General features: G+C 37.1%; 2 protein-coding genes across 2 annotated transcripts; one reads left to right on the forward strand and one right to left on the reverse strand.

Moving 5' to 3' along the window:
* The first annotated feature begins 1,124 nt into the window (after window positions 1-1,124).
* LOC142171466 (uncharacterized) lies at window positions 1,125-1,523 on the forward strand. Its single transcript, XM_075233824.1, has one exon. The coding sequence runs from the start codon at window positions 1,125-1,127 to the stop codon at window positions 1,521-1,523; it is 399 nt and encodes a 132-aa protein (XP_075089925.1).
* Window positions 1,524-8,376: 6,853 nt separating this feature from the next.
* Window positions 8,377-11,423, reverse strand: LOC107799099 (receptor-like protein kinase ANXUR1). Its single transcript, XM_016622171.2, has one exon. The coding sequence runs from the start codon at window positions 11,188-11,190 to the stop codon at window positions 8,554-8,556; it is 2,637 nt and encodes an 878-aa protein (XP_016477657.2). The 5' UTR covers window positions 11,191-11,423; the 3' UTR covers window positions 8,377-8,553.
* Between the last annotated feature and the right edge of the window lie 7,402 nt (window positions 11,424-18,825).

The raw sequence follows: 18,825 nt of genomic DNA on the forward strand, positions 1-18,825 counted from the left end.
TCAAGTGAGATGGCTTAGCCGATCGGGCCGAGATCGGACGCCATGCTGTACACATGGTGGCATTTGTGTTGGAATTATTGATTACATGGTGGAAATGGATATGTCTCACTTGAGATGGCTTAGCCGGTCGGGCCGAGACTAGACTCCGTGAAAAAATACGGTGGCATTGTGTGTTGTGGCTTTGGCACTAAAGATTATTAATCTAAAAAGATGGAAAGATTGAATTGGAAACTATGTGACCCTTACTTGGTGTTTTCTTTGTATTTCTATGAAGCTCTTATTGATTATTATGACTGTCTTCTCTTTGTTTCACTGTTCATTCTACTAAGATTGGTGTTTGCCTTACACACTAGTACTATTCGACAGTACTAACGTCCCTTTTTCCGGGAGCGCTACATCTTTGAATGGATGTAGGTGGTTCCATCGCAGATAATGCCGATCGCCGATAGTGGTGCTCTCTTTCTCTCCTCACAGTAGTCTTGGTGAGCCCCATTTATCCCCAGGGGTCATGTAGTCCTTCTTTTGTATACATTTTTATATTTTGAGGTATAGCCGGGGCCTTGTTGCCGGCATTGTCATGTTGCTCTTTTGTACTCTTAGAGGCTCCATAGATGTTTATGTGGGTCATGTATGTATGTTGGGGTGGTCGTTGGATTGAGTTGTATTTTGGGAACTCAACTATGGCATAATGTATATAAGGAAAAATGAACTAGTAACGGTTATATATTTATATAACTAATCTCCCCCCTGTTTTACAAATGGTGATGCGATCTCTTTTTGGATTATGAATGAGTAGGGCAGGAAAGGTTTAATAGGCTTGCTCGACTGGGTTCACTCGGTTGAGCGACGGTCGTGCTCCCCGAGGTTGGGCGTTACATGAGCCTTATCTATTCCGGATTTGTGTTGATACCATTATCCGCAGATGTATCCTTGAGATAGACCAATCTTCTATTTTGTAGGCTTGTCACGCGTAACCATATGGTGGCCATTTCGGGGGAGCAAGGACAACTGCGAAAGTTTTGGAGTCGGGCTTCTACTGGCCGACATTGTTCAAAGATGCACACTTATGGGTGAAGGGTTGTGAAGAATGCCAATGAACCGGGAATATTTCCCGCTGACATGAGATGCCTATGAACCCAATTCAGGAGGTAGAAGTGTTTGATGTATGGGGAATCGATTTCATGGGGCCTTTCGTAGCTGTGGACTACGTGTCAAAAGGGGTGGAGGCGGCAACTCTCCCTACAAATGATGCAAAGGGGGTAATTGGTTTTTTGAGAACGAATATATTCACTCGATTTGGCACTCCTAGGGCAATAATCAGTGACGGAGGCACTCATTTCTGTAATCGAGCCTTCGCAAAGATGTTAGAAAAGTATGATGTACACCAAAAGGTTGCCACCCCATATCATCCACAAATGAGTGGGCAAGTGGAAGTTGCGAACAGAGAGATAAAGAGCATTTTGACAAAGACTGTGAACGCTACAATAACGGATTGGGCGAGAAAGTTAGATGATGCACTCTAGGCATATCGTACCTCTTTCAAAACTCCGATTGGCATGTCGCCATATAAATTGGTGTTTGGGAAGACGTGTCACTTACCAGTGGAGTTGGAGTATGGAGCTGTATGGGCATTGAGGCAGCTGAATCTCGATATAGAAGCTGCGGGTACAAGTAGAATCACAGAGTTGCACGAGCTTGATGAGTTTCGCTATCACGCTTTTGAGAGCACAAGACTATACAAGGAGAGAATGAAGATGATGCATGATAAAAATATTCTTAAGCAGAGTTTTAAACCCGGAGATATGGTATTGCTATACAATTCAAGATTAAGGTTATTTCCGGGCAAATTAAAGTCAAGAGGGTCAGGACCATTTCGTGTGGTAGAGATTCACCCCAATGGTGCCGTAAAGATTGCTGCGGAAAATGACTCGCACGTTTAGAGTCAATTGACACAAGTTAAAACATTATTTGGGCATGGATGATGCGAAAGTAGTGTCGGTGACTCATCTGCTCGAGCCACCAAGGTTGAGCGAGCCTTAAGTACAATTACATGCGTCGTGCCGCGACGTTAAATTAGGCACTTCATGGGAGGCAATCCATTATAATACTGTATTCGTTAGGCCGTGCCATTAACTAAGGCGCTCGTTGGGAGGCAACTCAATTCGTAGTTGATTTTTAGTGTAGTTATAATTTTTTTTTCAATTTTAGGTACTAACATGTTTGCAGGTAATTTTAGCAAGTCGTACAGTGCACTGCGCGTTGCCTGGTCCACATCGAGCTGGGCCAAGAGTTAGGTCTCACGTCGCCTGATGTAAAGCTCGCATGGGAGCTCACCTCGCAAGGGGTAAGTTGAGGTGTATCTGGTGTTGGAGCTTGCCTCGCGAGGGGTAATGCAAGGTGTATCTAGCGTTGGAGCTCGCCTCGTGAGGGATAAGGCGAAGCAGCGACCTCGAGTCGCCAGGTAAGTAAAAATCTCGGTTTATTTTAATCCCCGTTCCTTTATTTCTTTTAACCCCCTCCCTTAAAACCCAACCTAAAGCCCAAAACCTCACTACACACATACGCTCAAAACTTCACTGCCCAAAGATTCACTGCTCACACACTCACGCAAGAAGAAAACTGCAAAGCCCCCTCCCTCACAAACACATTGAATTCAAGCAAACTCCTGTTATTTCTTTCACTTGCACAAGCAATTCACAAGCAAATCTTTCCTCTTAAAGCTTCTAAGGTATGATTCTTATATCTTTCCTTTTCAATTTCGAGTTGGGTAAAGGTATACAATTAGACACGAAATTTGGGGGTTATTCTTCATTGTAGTATTATATTTGTGTGTTCCAACCCCATGGGAATGGTGTTGTTATTGTGTGAACAAGTGGTAGTAAGAAACTCCCAAGCCGATTTGGGAGGGTGAGACAATCCCTCACCTCTACAAGAACTCCCATGGCACTAGTGCATGCTAAATGTTTGTTATAATGCCTCAATGGCATTCCTTGTCCCCATTGGAGCCCGAGTCTCCGGGATTAATAGACTAGTGTTATGTAGTCGTGCACCACGATAAAATCTTAAGTGTGGGGTGGCTCACTGGTAGCCCGATGCTTCGAAATTGGAGGAAGCACCCATGTGTTGTTTTATTGATTTTCATGTTAAGAAAATATGAGGTGAAGTCAGAGTAACCTTAGAAATTTGGGCAAGACCATGTGTGTCATATTGTAATGCAGTTTTAACTGATTAATGATTACTTGTGTATGAACGAATATGCCTCCGAGAAAATACACCGACAAAGGAAATGTTACTTCCACTGCTCCGACTGGCAAATGCGACCTCCGCACCTCCACCAAAGTAGAGAAAAGAGGGAGAAGCTACCTCTAGTCAAGGTGAAGGAGCACAAGTTGTGGCAGCTGTAGCGGCCATGCGTCCACAACCCCAAGGCCAATGGGAGTTTGGCATCAGAAGCATATCCCCACATACTAAGGATTGGTACATGCATTGTAGGCCTAAACATGTACATCCAGAAGCCGCTATCCATGAGCGCCAACTGCAAGCAAAGTACCAGGCTATTTGGAGGGGCATCTATGATTTGGGGTTGAGCTATGTCTTCAAGAACACAGGGGATATTAATCTCAATCTAGTGCTGGAATTCTATGCAGGGTTTGATCCACAGGATACCGAACAACTGGTGCCGATTCGTGGACGGTTGATAAACTTTTCAGCCACAGCCATATGTAACTTTTTAGGTGCTCAGGATGTTACTGTGGAGCCATTGGACTACTTCATTCGCCGTCCTACATATAGAGAGATGAGACACACGTTATGTGGTGTCAATTCTATGACAGCGTGGATCCGTGATAAGAAAACAAATCGGCACAGTAAGTTCCCCAAAAAGAAGATGAGGGCGGAGGCTCAAGTTTGGTTGAAACTGATTAATGCACGGCTCCTACCTTGTAATCATGACACGCTCATTAGCCGTGAGAGGACGTGTGTGCTATATTTCCTCATGACGGGTCAGAGGGTAAATATGGGTCATTTGATTCGCTACCAGATGTCTCTAGTAAGAACCAGTAAGAAGATTGATCGAGTGCCTTTTGCAAATATGTTGACTCAGTTCTTAAGACATGAAGAGGCTGAGGAGGATCCAACGTTCGACCACATCATTGATCAGCCCCTACGACAAACAAACATTACTAGCATCCGGGTAAAGGAAGAGACTGACATGCCATCATTGACATGTGTCGAGCGCAATGTTCGTGATAATAGTTTTATGGCCCATCTATATAGGATGATGGATTTGCATCTGCGGATAGGGGGACGGCCGATCACTATAGCGAAGAGGGACATATTGGATGAGCGGTTCCCGCTCAACACTCATGCTCAGCAACTGGTTGGGATGTGTGATGGATACAGACTCTGAGATGATGAGAATGTCAACACACCTGAGTAGTCCGAGGCCGAGCCAGAGCAGTCAGATGATGAGGATGATGATGATGATGAGGAGGAGTAAGCACAAGATGAATAGTGGGCATCCTTATAGGATGAGGGCGACGATGTAGCATGACCAGGGAGTTTTTCCTTATACCCTACTTATTTTTCTTGTTTTGTCATTTTGTGCATGCACTGAGGGCAATGTATGATATAAGTGTGGGGTGGGGACTTGTAAATATTAGTTTTGCTTAGTTATTTGTTTTTTTAGTAAGTGTCGTCTTTGTTCTAGTTGATTGTTTTAGTTAATTTTTTTAGTTATTTGTTTTTAGTTATTTGTTGTTAGTTAGAAGAAAAAAAAATAGAAAAATTGGACTCTTCCCGACGATGGATCTTCTAGACAATTTTCTCGAGGGAAGTAAGTCTAAAGAAAAACAAACGAAAAAGATTTTCTTGTATGTAGTATAGTAATTTCCCCTTGGTTTTTCTTTGGGTCGCTGTTCTTTTCCAAGGGCTTTTAGTTGAACCGAGTGTAGTTAGTTTTAATTTTTAGGAGTAGGAACCACGAGGCTATGCATTTAATTGCAGCAATATCTCTTAGCTTTGTTATGCCTTGAGAATAGTTAGTACTATGGTTGTGACGCTTAGGCTCGATTTTTGACTCTAGTATAAGTACCTTAAATCATAGATTCTTAATTTTGCTTAACTGCTTTGACTGGAGTGTCATGGTAAAACCAATCCTGAGTGAATTATGTGCCATGTTTGTGTGAGGTTTTGTATGTATTCTGTGCATTGCATTTGATGTCTAGAACTTGCCCCGTGTGTGTGCAAAGCGAAAAAGTAGTCTTATTTAGTCTAGGAAGTGATATAGACGTTTCTTTGTTAAGCCAGATATATATAGTTTACCCACCTAAATGTTATATATCGTTGTTAACCCATTTGAGCCTATAATCTTGTTTCTTTGGTAACCATATTACAAGTCGTACCCCTTTGTTTTAATAGACCATATAATTGAACCTTGTCACCTCTCATGAGCACTTGAATTGTGATAAATTATGAAAAAGTTAAAGTGTGGAGTGGTGGGTTGACTTTTGAGTGGAACAATTGAAATAAAGAGAAAGGTGCACTTTTTGAAAAAAAAAGAGAGAGAGAAATGATAATAGTGCATTGTATGAAAAATAATTCTTGATGATGGTGGCTATTGATATACTTGTGCTTAAAGAAGTACGAGGTAATATAATTTGAAGTGAAGGTGGAGTGTTGGGTTTGACATAAGTATGAGCTGTTGTATTAAAGTATATGTATTAAAGTGCTTAAGGGAGGTGTAGTCACTCATGTCCAAATGTATCCTACCCGACCCACAACCTACATTACAACCAATGGAAGTCCTACTTGATCTTAGACTGAATAAACTCGATTAGTAGAGTATTACACTACGGGCAAACATTTGTGGCATATGAATGTTATTTACGAGAGCGAGTGAATTTTTCCTACTTTAGTTCCTACGTTCTTAAAATTCATTGTGTGTGGAACTAAGCTCTTTGACTGGGTGATGGCACGTGATTCATAAGGGAAATGTAATGTCGTTGACCTCCATGTTAGAGTAAGTAAGTGAATTGTGAATAAGGCATGGTATTTGTGAGTCAAATCTTGAGGTGAGGATGTTACACCTTTGGGATTAGATTATTTTAAATATTCTTGATGTAATGAGTTAAGAAAATTGTTTAGAAATGTTGTGTCTATAAGTGTAGTTTGATTGCTCGAGGACGAGTAATGTTTAAGTGTAGGGTATTGATGTATGGCTATAATTCCATAGTTTAGCACATTATTCGCCTTGCATTTTATATGTGTAGGTGAATTGGAGATGAAAGTAGAGCAAAAGAAATAATTAAAGTCTAAAGCGTGCTCGAAAACAGTTGAAAAGAAGAATGAAAAAAGTGAGCAGCCGACAAATAAAAAACTGGCGAAGCCAAGCCTAGAACAGGCTGGGCGAGCCCTTTAGCTCGCGTGGGAGCTGGCGATGCCAGGCCTGGGGCGAGCTCAAGTAGGCATTATACCTCGCGACGCCAGGCCTGGGGCGAGCTTAAGCTGGCGTTATGCCTTGCGAGGCGAGGTCTGAGGCACGCACATTCCGAGCTTTGAAGAATTATTTCGTCTCCTAGTTTGACTAGGACTTGGCCTACACGTTTATGTCTTTTTTTACACATATAAATAGACCTAAAACACCACTTTTGGGGACTCTTGGCAACCAGAGGCAAGGATAGCTTGTGGAACAACCGTTGGGAGCTAGACTCATCGATTTCTACATCCCTTTATCCTTACTTTGTAATTTAATTATGCAAAATATTTTGGATATTGTTACTATGAGTATGAGTAGCTAAACTCCTAATCTAAGGTTTTGATGGAACCTATTGAAGGTTGATTTTCTTGCTACGTTAATATATATTTGCCATAGTATTTTCTCTATTTGTTTAACTACAATATTATTGTGGTTGATTGAAGGGCCCTCAATTGGCTGTGCCTATTTAGTATGTATTACTCGGGAGAGAGTGCATATTTAGGTAGTTGTTGAACAACATCACTTCTAACATATATGAGGGATCACTACGAAGGGTTTAAAGGTGGGATTAGGGATAACGAAATCTTGGTGCGATCCAGTGAGCCGTACTTAATGCCAGCTAGCGTAATTTGGGAGAATATATCTAGTAAATTATGGTAATTACTCGGGAGAGAGTTACGACAGTCAGAGTGCTCATGATCGATAGAGAAGACTTAGTCAAATTTATAGAAAACGTAGCGGAAAAGATTCTGACAATAGGGGAAATCACAAATGTAGTTCATTCCAATTCTTGTCTACAACCCGTTAGTAGTTAGTTATTAATTGTGACATTTTCATTACGTAATATTTAGTTAGTAAACATCCAAATTGTTACTTAAATATTTCTGAAGATTGATTGCGTGAGTTCGTGCGAGTCTAGTAGTTGTGTTTGATAGGTTAATTCCCTGTGGGATCCGACTCCGGACTTATTAGCCGGAATATATTTGCAACGACCGCTTAGTTCTTTTTATAAGGCATAGTTGGGCGTGATCATGGGGCGAAAGTCTCAAGAGGCGTACGCCCAGCAATTCGGGGCATATGCTCGGGCGTTTGGGGCGCGTTTTTGTAGTGAGTCGTAAGCCCCAAAGACTTTTTCAAATTAAAACAAAGTTTGTTAAATAAGTCTTTTATATAATACTCAAATTATCAAAAGTCAACTTGTAATTACTCAAAAGTTTTAAAAAATAACTGAAATGTATTAAATTTAAAAGTCAATATCTTTTTTATTGATTGAAGCCATAATTTATGGTCTTTTTCAATTCTTTATTTGATCTGCTAGTCTGCTAATATCTCCCAGAACATCGAATATCGATTTCTCTTATCTCTCTCTCTCTCTCTCTCTCTATATATATATATATATATATATATATATATATATATATATAGTTTTTTTCAATTTTTATGCAATTTTACCTGTTTATAAATATTTACTGTAATTATATTATTTTATAAAATAATTAAAATTGAATACCCATGGGGCTTACGCCCCGTGCCTCGGGGCTTACGCCTTGCTGAGGCATGTAAAACGCCTCGCCTTACGCCCATACCTTTTAAAACATTGGCTCATACTCATCGAAAAAATCGCCGGGTGCATATCGGATCATCGAAAAGTGTGAATTTTTAAAGGATTTAACACGAGTGCGACGATATTTTGGAGAGTCCGCGCAACATAGCTCTTAAATACTAATTTTACAAAAACTTCAGATTAAAAATTAGTTGTCCGCTTGGAAAATTCACAAACTATCTTGCTTTCTAAATTTAGTAGAAGTTAGCATTATGCTTGATGAACTTTTGTACTGGTTCATATTGAGTATTTAGTTAAGTTAGAAATAGAAATTTATATGCAAACTGAAAATCCCTCATCTAAATAATAACTTCTTAGACCACATAGTTTGTCCAAACACACTACACAATGTACAATATATAAACTGCTAGTATAATATTTCTTATATAGTTTGAGACAAAGTATGTAGTGAAATTGTACAATATTGTATTCTTATCATAATCATTCATAAGATAAGAAACAGCTACGTTTGCTATTACCTTCCTGTTTGATTCACAATCTGAGAAAAGACATCATCTGTGTTATTATCACCAGTTTCACTTTCAAGGCTCAAAGTACTTCTATGCATAGCTATCAAACTGTGTTGATCTACTACTTCAGCCTTTTCTTGATCCACATTTTTAGTTGCCTCAGAATTTGATGCAACCCCATTTGGATTTTCCTCTAATTGAAGTGCATATTCAAGATTCCAAAGCACGTCGCCCATAGACGGACGATCAATACCATTATCAGCTAAGCATTTCTCTGCTGTTCGAGCAAAAATTTTCAAGCATTCAGGATTTATCTTTCCTTTTAACTGTGGATCAATAATATCTTCTAAATTCCCTTTTCTTTGACAAGCTAATGCCCAATCTGCAAGACTAACTTGTTCTTTCGAAAGGTTTGGATTAAGTGCTGGCCTTGCACATAATACTTCAAACAAGACAACACCAAATGAGTACACATCTGATTTTTCAGTCAGTTGTTGTCTTCTAAAGTATTCAGGATCCAAATAACCGAAGCTACCTTTTACAACTGTTGTAACATGTCCTTGGTTCATATTTGGACCTGTTTTCGAAAGTCCAAAATCCGAAACCTTAGCAACCCACTTATCATTTAATAAAATATTTGTACTTTTCACATCTCTATGTATAATAGTGTATTTAGCTCCAGTGTGAAGGTAATGAAGTCCTCTGGCTGCTCCAATACAAATTTCCAACCTTTGTTTCCAAGATAATATAGTTTTATTACCTTTATAAAGATGTTCCCTTAATGTTCCGTGCGCCATGTGATCATAAACAAGGACCATTTCATTATTCTCTTCACAAAATCCGATCAATGACACTAAATGTCGATGCCTTAGTTTTGACAGCATCTCGATCTCAGTCTGGAACTCGTTCACCCCTTGTTGTGAAGACGGATTTGATCTTTTGATTGCAACTTTCGTGTCACCATCGATAACTCCTTTATACACCTTACCAAATCCACCAACACCAATAACATAAGATTCGTCGAAATTCTTAGTAGCCTGTTTGATCTCAGCTAATGAAAAATATCGACAATTAGAAGCAGCATCTGAAGATATCGTCGTGCTACCACAACTTCTTCCTGAAGCTGATTTGCTACTGGAAGAATGAGAGTTACCATAAATCGGTAGCCAACTCGTTGTACCTTCAGCTCCCGGGGCTGTTCTCTTTTTCCTCTTATAAGCAACAATAAGTAAAACAGCAGCTACACCAAATGCAGCAACTCCACCAGCAGCACCAGTAATTATAGCAGAAGTACTATGTGATTTCTCCTCATCAGCAAATGGACGCGGAGCTTCTTTTTTACTTTGTTCTACTTCTTGTTGCTTCTTCATTAAATCTGAAATTGCAGGATTCCGTCCTGCTAAGCTCGTATTTCCAGCATTCATTTTAAAGATCTCAATCCCATTTACAAGTGCATTAGCAAATTCAGTTCCAGTACCAGATGGATGTACTGCAATCCAAAGTTTATCATTCCCTGATTTATCATCAATAATATGAGTCACATAATCTTTTTCTAATGGGACTGCCTTTTCCCCATTTTTGAATGCAATTAAATCCATTTCGCGTTCTGCAATTTGTCCGTTGATATATACATTAAAGACCAAGGAATTGACCCTCGTGGCATCGATAGTGAAATCACACCAGTGAAACCTCACGAGATATGAAAACCCCGGATCAACATTGAAAACCCAAGTGAGGTTATATTGTAAGTTGACATTCGAATCATAACCCATCGATCTACAACTCTCGTACACAACAAGTGGTGCAACGTACGTTGGCAAGTCATCGTAAAGAATTGTCATGTTGCTGCTCATAGTAACGCCTAATGCCGCGCCATCTATGTAAGGAGTATCTTCATACCAACTTCTCATTAACCCGCCTGAATCATTTTTCGGAGGAATATATTGTCCACCAACATTGACCCTATACAACAACTCCATAATATTATCCTTTACAGATATAGTTTGTTGTGCAGTAGCAAATTCAACGTCGAAACCAACCAACGTAGGATCAGGGCCGAAAAACAAATCAGGTGACGTGATCATTTCAATTCCATTAATAAATGCAAACGGTGAATTACCAAAAGGCTTAATTTTGATTTCCAAGGTTGGAGAATTTACAGGAGTTAAAAGGTATTCTTTAATAATGTAACTTTGTGAAAAGGCTTGAGCTGTTATAAAGGCACTGAAATTATTTAACAATGTAAATTTACCAGCAGAAACTGTGACATATGAATTGGAAATGTTGAAATTAGGATAAGGGGCTGGATTGAAATGAAGCCTGAGTAAAATATAAGCTGTTTGGTTTTTAACGGGAAGGTTATATGAAGATTCAGATTGAAAAATTCTTGCATTTATATATGGTATAACAGATGGAGAAGAAGGGCCTTGAGATTCAGGTTGTGAAATGACTGATTTATCAACTGAAATTAGATATTTCGCGTCGGGTTCCCATTTTCTCTCATCTTCATCCGTTCCACCATTTTCCGAACCACATGCTAAGAATAATGTATTTTGATCATCACCTTTTGCAGCATGAAGCGAGCGAGAAATAGAAGAAAGACATACGAATAGTAGCAAAATGTGTACGATCTTTGTTAACATGATGTTAACAAATGAAAGAAAAAGGCGTACAGGAAAACAGGCGATCCTGTACGCCTAGTCAATTCAAAATGAAGTTTTTTTCTAAAGGAAGAAGGGTTTGTTTTTGATAAAGACAAAAACCAGGTCATTTCTTGGCATCCATGAAAAGGGTGTTAGCTAAAAATTTAACTGTAGGATGCTGGGAAATAGACCAACAATGAAAAAAAGTTGAAATATTGTCAATTTCTTTCAACTTTTTCTTTTTGTTTGTCTTTTTTGACATCATTAAACACACACCAATCACTATTAAAAATGGACGTTATGAATTAATGGATAGGAGTGAAAAATTGTAACGCAAACCTAAATGAATAAATTTTCTTCCTTAGCTAATGAGAACCTCAAGAGGAAATATTGGCCTAGAGTACTATTCGCACAACAATTTAGGAAATACAAATGAGATCATGAGTATATAAATAATGCATTCATCATCTAAAAATAAAATTGGTATTGCAAATATTAACGAGAGATAATAAATTATACTAGCAGATAGTTAATTATTTTCAACACAAGCAATTTAAGCCGGTCTAGTTTACAAATAAGTGTAAAATGCGACTATGGGAGCATCTCGACGAGTTGAAAAGGAGAATAGATAATAACAATAATTACAATGCCTCGATATTAAATATAAAAAGAAAAAGAGAGATAACAAGCAACATGGATAGGAAAGACACAAAAGGAAGTTTAATCAAATATAGGCAGAACCACTTCGGGAAAAGAAGATGGAGATAGGCAACATTGAGAGCACATAATGTAAGAAAAATAGTAGATAATATTGACCAAGAATAGAAATAACTTATCGAATAAATACAGTGTCGTGGCAAGCCACTGTCTTGAAAGTGATTTCGGTCCGACTGGGTACAAATCGTTAAGACTGGTCGCTCTCCAAGGTTCCACAGTACTTCCAAACACGTGCACTCATGGCTGGAAGTTTGGAGTTTGCAAAAAATAATTGCCCAGAAAAAATAGGAAGAAGAATAGTCTTTTGAGAGGATGAGAAAATAATATTTTTGGTTGGTGTTTTAGCTCACAAATGATGATGTTTATATAGGCAAATCATTTACGTTTTCTTCCATCAGAAAATCGTAAGAGGCCAAATGTGAGCTACTGTTATGTAACATTTATTTTGGTTTAATGACAAAATTGTCATAAAGGTAGTAACTTCAAACCTTCTGAAAAGTTGTATCTTTTCACAAACGAAGTCACAAAAGTTAAGAAACTGTCATATGAATGAATGTGAACCATTTATGAAGTAGTAACTTCATTCTCCCACTCTGCATATACATAAAATCTAGAATTGCTACAACAAATTAATGGTGGAGAGGTATGACAATTAACCACGGATTAATTGTAGATTATAAGTGTTCTTGGTTCTTTGCATTATCAAATTAGAGTAATGCCTAAAGAGGAATAATACCAACAATCCCCCACTAATGCAAAGATAAAGAATAAGAATAATTCCTGGGCAAAAGGAAGGAACATGTACTTAAGTGTCAATATCTTTTGATTTGAATTGACACGTAGTGAAATGAGGCAACGACTAATATCCACAAAGTAAAGTACTCTTGAACTGAATGGACATGAGTTGAGACCCTCAATACACATACTATATTCTTAATTTTACGCAAACTCTGCGATACTAATAAAGTGCTTTTATGGTCATGCACACACCTTGGGTCTCATGAGTGCTCTAGAAAGACATCCCAAGTCTTTCATAAAAGGCGACCGCACCTTTATACTCACGTAGGTGATTCCATCAAGTCTATCAACATATAGACTACCTTAAGGCTATGGAATCATTAAGAGCAAAATAGGCTCAATCTTATAAAGTACTACCACACGTCATAGGGATAGAAAATATAGTGCATATTGAAGTCGCGTATGGTTTCGTTTGATCACGAACGAGTATCCACCATACTTCCTCAATCCATGGGCTTTAGCCCCATCCCTCTCGACATTTCAAGGATAACTCTCCTTGCTAAACCCTTGGTTAAAAGATCCGCCAAATTTTTTTCGGACCTTACATATTTCAAGGAAATAATACTATATTTTAATAATTGTTTCACCGCACCATGTCTAATGCGAATATGTCTTCCTTTTCCATTGTACACACTATTCTTGGCAATTCCAATTGCCGCTTGTGAGTCACAATGTAAAGACACTGGTGAAGTTTGTCTTCTCCACAAAGGCACGTCTGCCAATAAGTTTCTCAACCATTCAGCTTCTTGCCCTGCTAACTCAAGAGCAATAAATTCAGATTCCAGGGTCGAACGTGCTACACAAGTCTGTTTTGAACACTTTCACGAAATAGCACCTGCACCCAAAGTAAATAAATAGCCACTAGTGGAGCTAACTTTATCATTGTCAGTAACCCAATTTGCATCACAAAATCTTTCTAAAATATCAGAAAAATTATTAAAATGCAAACACCAATCTATAGTACCTCTCAAATACCTTAGCAAGCAATGAAAAGCATTCTAGTGTTCACTATTAGGGTTGTGAGTATATCTACTTAATCTACTAACAACATAAGTAATATTAGGCCGTGTATAATTCATGAGAAATATTACACTACCAATTATCTTAGCATATTCAGTTTGAGAAACACTAGATTCTTTATTCTTTCTCAAGTGTATGCTAGGATCATAAGGAGTTCTCACAGGAGCTACATTAAAACAATCAAACCTTTTCAACATTTTCTCAATATAATGAGACTGAGACAATGAAAGACCATTAGCAGTTCTTTTGATTTTAATCCCTAAAATTACATTTGCTTCTCCAAGATCTTTCATTTCAAATTTAGAAGACAACAAATTCTTAGTCTCATTTACAATATCCACATTAGGACCAAAGATTAACATGTCATCCACATACAGACATATAATCACACAATCTGATCCTACCATCTTGGAATAAACACAAGTATCATATGCATTAACAACAAATCCATTATCTACTAGTGTGCTATTAAACTTTTCATACCATTGCTGAGGTGCCTGTTTAAGACCATATAAAGACTTTCTCAATTTGCATACTTTATTCTCTTGTCCTTGGATCACAAAACCCTCAGGTTGAGTCATATAGATCTCTTTCTCTAAATCACCATTTAGAAAAGCCGTTTTAACATCCATTTGATGCATCACTAAATTATGAATAGCGGCTAAGGCAACAAGAGTTCTAATAGTTGCTATTTTAGTTACGGGAGAATAAGTATCAAAGTAATCAACGCCTTTCTTTTGGTTAAAACCCCTAATAACAAGTCTAGCCTTATATTTTTCAATTGTACTGTCAGGTCTCAATTTCTTCTTAAATATCCACTTGCTACTTATGGGTTTATAACCTTTAGGCAAATCAGACAAGTCCGAAGTGTGATTAGAAACTATAGAGTCTAATTCACTTTTAATGGCCTCTTTCCAAACATTAGCATCTATTGACCTCATTGCTTCATCATAAGTCTTAGAGTCTTCTTCTATTAAATAGGTAGACACTAATTCATAATTCAAAAGATCAAGCTCAATATTTTCAGTCAAGAAAGTAGTGATAAAGTCAGGACCAAAGCTAACTTCAATTCTACGTCTCTTACTCCTTCTAAGTTAATTTTCATGATCATCAGCAGTAGTACTAGAAGAAGGCACAATATGAGAATTAACAAATACAGATGTAGAAGTATTATTAGGCACATCAGTGGAACATTATATTTCAATGGAAAAACATGTTCAAAAAATTCAGCATCTCTAGATTCGCAAATAGAATGATCATTCAAAGATAGAAATCTATATGCAACACTGTTTTGAGCATAACCAATAAAAGCGGCATCAAAAGTCTTAGGTCCTACAGTTACTTGTTTAAATTCACGTAGACCAACTTTAGCCAAACCCCCCACACTTTTATAAATTTCAAGTTAGGAGCAAATCCTTTCCATAACTCATAAGGAGTTTTATCTAACTTCTTATGAGGAACTCTATTAAGAACATAACATGCAGATAAGACAGCTTCCCCCCACATCTTGTCAGATAAACCTGAACTGAAAAGCATAGAATTCATCATTTCTTTAAGGGTTTAATTTTTTCATTCAGCTACACCATTTTGTTGGGGAGTATAGGGAGCACTAACCTCATATGTAATATCATTTTTCTCATAAAAAGCTTCTAGAGTATTAGTACTATATTCACCACCCCTATCAATTTTCTACTTCTGCTTTGTATTTTAAAAACATGCTTTCAGCCTCATCCTTAGACTTAAGAAGATATACCTTAGTGTATCTCGAAAATTCATCTACAAAAGTGATGTAGTATTTCTTCCCACCCTTACTAACAGTGTTCTTAAAATCAGCTAAGTCTGAATGCACTAGTTTAAGCAATTCTGTCTTTCCACTAGTTATATTTTTAAAAGACTTTTTGGTATATTTTGCTTCTATACAAATATGACACTTAGAAAAATTATCAACATTAATCGCTGGAATTAAGTTTATTTTTTTAAGTCTTTTTATAGAAGCAATATTAATATGACCTAGCCTACCATGCCACAAATCAATAGACTCAGCAATATAAGCAGAATTAGAAGTACTTGCATTATTAGTAATCTCTTGAACAATGTTTAGTACAAATAAACCTCCATTAAGGTAACCCTTCCCAACAAAGTCTCCTCCACGAAAAATAATAATTTTATTAGATTCAAAAATAAGTTTAAGGCCTGCTTTGTTGAGAAGTGCACCAGAAACTAAGTTTCTACGAATGGAGGAAACGTACAGAACATTGTTCAAGGCTAAAGTTTTTCCAGAAGTTAATTTAAGAAGAACTTTTCCTTTACCATAACTCCTGCGGTAGTGGAGTTACCCATGTAAACACACTCGCCATCAGTAGACTCCTCAAAGTCATGGAACAATTCCTTGTTGGCGCAAAGGTACCTTGAAGCGCATGTGTCCAGTATCCAATCAGTCTTGTTAGCCACCATATTTGCCTCAATGACCACAACAACAATCACATCACCACTTTCAGTAAGGTTAGCTTGGGGTGGAGTTTTCACTCCCTGCTTTGAGCTTTGTCCTTGTCTTTGGTTGCACTGGAAAGCCTTGTGACCAATTTTTCCATAGACATAGCAAGGTCCTTTCGGCTTTTGGATTTGGTCCTTCAGTTTATTGAAGTAATTCTGCTTCTTTACATATCCTTTCTTCTGTTTACCTTTAAATCCGTCTTTCACAAAAGTACTAGTAGATTCCACAAGGTTAGCTTTAGAAGAATTAAGAGAGAGAAATTTCATCTTATCCTTAAGTCGTTCTACTTCCTCATCTTTGAGACGGTTTGCTTCCTCAGTCCTCATGTGACTGATGAATTCTTGAAGAGTTAAGTTTTTCTTCTTGTATTTCAATTGATTCCTGTAATCACTCCAGGAAGTTGGAAAATTTTCAAGCATAACATTAGCTTGAAGAATCTCACACATCTCCATGCCTTCGTTCAGAATATCAGCAGTTAAATTCTCATACTCGTGAACCTGCTCCACTCCATGATTGGCTTATCATCAACCATCTGAAACTCGATCCACTTTCCAACTACATACTTATTTTTTTCCGCATCATCCGCACCATATTTCTTCTCCAAACTGTCCCATATGACTTTAGCAAATTTATAATTTATAAACAAATCAAAGAGAATATTAGTCATATGGTTAAGCAGATGCCCTCGAATAGTTTTATTATCCTTTTTAAATTTCTTTTTAGCAGCATCATCAGCAACAACAGTGGCAGTTATATTAGAACTATCAACAACATTAGTAGTATTGGAAACAACATCAGTAGGAGGTTCGTTAAACAAAACGTAATCCACTTCTAATTGTTCAAAGAAAATTAAAAGCTTTTGGAACCAATGCTTATAATTGTTGCCATCTAAAGGCTCAATTTTTGACATATCGGGAAGTGTTTTGTTCAAAGTGGTAGCCATTAGTCAATATTATATACAAAATCGCTTTCAAATTGTAAGAAAAATAGTAGATAATATTGACCAAGAATAGAAATAACTTATCGAATAAATACTGTATCGTAGCAAGTCACTGCCTTGAAAGCGATTCCAGTCCGACTGGGTGCAAATCGTTAAGACCGGTCGCTCCCCAAGGTTCTACAGTACTTCCAAACACGTGCACTCATGGCTGTAAGTTTGGAGTTTGCAAAAAAGAATTGCCCAGGAAAAATAGGAAGAAGAATAGTCTTTTGAGAGAATGAGAGAATAATATTTTTGGTTGGTGTTTTAGCTCACAAATGAAGATGTTTTATATAGGCAAATCATTTACGTTTTCTTCCATCAGAAAATCGTAAGAGGCCAAATGTGAGTTAATGTTATGTAATATTTATTTTGGTTTAATGACAAAATTGTCATAAAGATAGTAACTTCAAACCTTCTGAAAAGTTGTATCTTTTCACAAACGAAGTCACAAAAGTTAAGAAAATGTCATATGAATGAATGTGAACCATTTATGAAGTAGTAACTTCATTCTCCCACTCTGCATATACATAAAATCTAGAAATATTACAACAAATTAATGGTGGAGAGGTATGACAATTAACCACAGATTAATTATAGATTAGAAGTGTTCTTTGTTCTTTGCATTATCAAATTAGAGTAACGCCTAAAGAGGAACAATACCAACACATAACACAATATTATAGTATGGAGTCGCCTAATTAGAGGTTTTGGGTTCGAGTACTGGACATGGAGTTACCTTTGTTAGTGAACGCCGTACCCTCCAATATAAAATTTTCTGGTATGAATCCGAATTTAATCGAGCCCCAATACAAATACCAGACATCAGAGTGGGAAACCAAAAAAAATTAAAAAATAAATTGTACTAGTAGATAACAAAAATTTACTACTAACTGCTAACATTAAGATGGAGAGGAAATATCAACATAAAAGATGAATTATTTCTAAGGACCATGCATCGAGTGGAAACTTAAAAAAATACAATATTATAATAGATAACAAAAATTTACTAACACTTAACAATAAGATGGAGAGAAAACCATCAAAATAAAAGATGAATTATTTCTCAAGAACTATGTCACATTGTAAAAGATATTCTAATAAATATATTTGAGGTGAATTTTTTCGACGAGCCAAGAAATTATTTCTATGAGAACATAAAAAAGTTTGAATATTTCAATATATTTCGTAGTTGCAACTAAAACATATTTTGCAAACAATGTGTCAATCCCTTTCATCCTTTCGAATAGATCAAAATATACTTTCACCCTTTAGAAAAGATCCTCGTTAATCAATTGCTATGATCTTTGCTTACAACATCTCTACAACTAGGCTAGCAAATCATTTTACGAATTACATGTTTTACAAAGTATTACTAGTCTTAAGTGCATGCTCGATAATTCACGTCACGTCGAACAAGGAAGATACGCCATATCTTAGCTTTATTAATTATGAAAGATTTTCTTTCGTTTATGAAAGATTATTAATTAATTGACTTATATATAAAAGCATCAACATTAGGTGTTTAATTGAGCTTTATATTAAAACACAGTGTTCAATAATAATCCTATGTTTAAAGGAACAACCTTTTTTGTTCAAATAACGTTTTGTGTGTTTGCAGCAAAAC

This window comes from Nicotiana tabacum, chromosome 17 (assembly GCF_000715075.1).
Source record: "Nicotiana tabacum cultivar K326 chromosome 17, ASM71507v2, whole genome shotgun sequence".
Taxonomy (NCBI): domain Eukaryota; kingdom Viridiplantae; phylum Streptophyta; class Magnoliopsida; order Solanales; family Solanaceae; genus Nicotiana; species Nicotiana tabacum.

What these genes read in the sequence shown, in the direction of transcription:
- LOC142171466 (XM_075233824.1), top strand. Translation starts at nt 1,125, where the DNA reads ATGCCTATGAACCCAATTCAGGAGGTAGAAGTGTTTGATGTATGGGGA.
- LOC107799099 (XM_016622171.2), bottom strand. Translation starts at nt 11,190, where the DNA reads ATGTTAACAAAGATCGTACACATTTTGCTACTATTCGTATGTCTTTCT.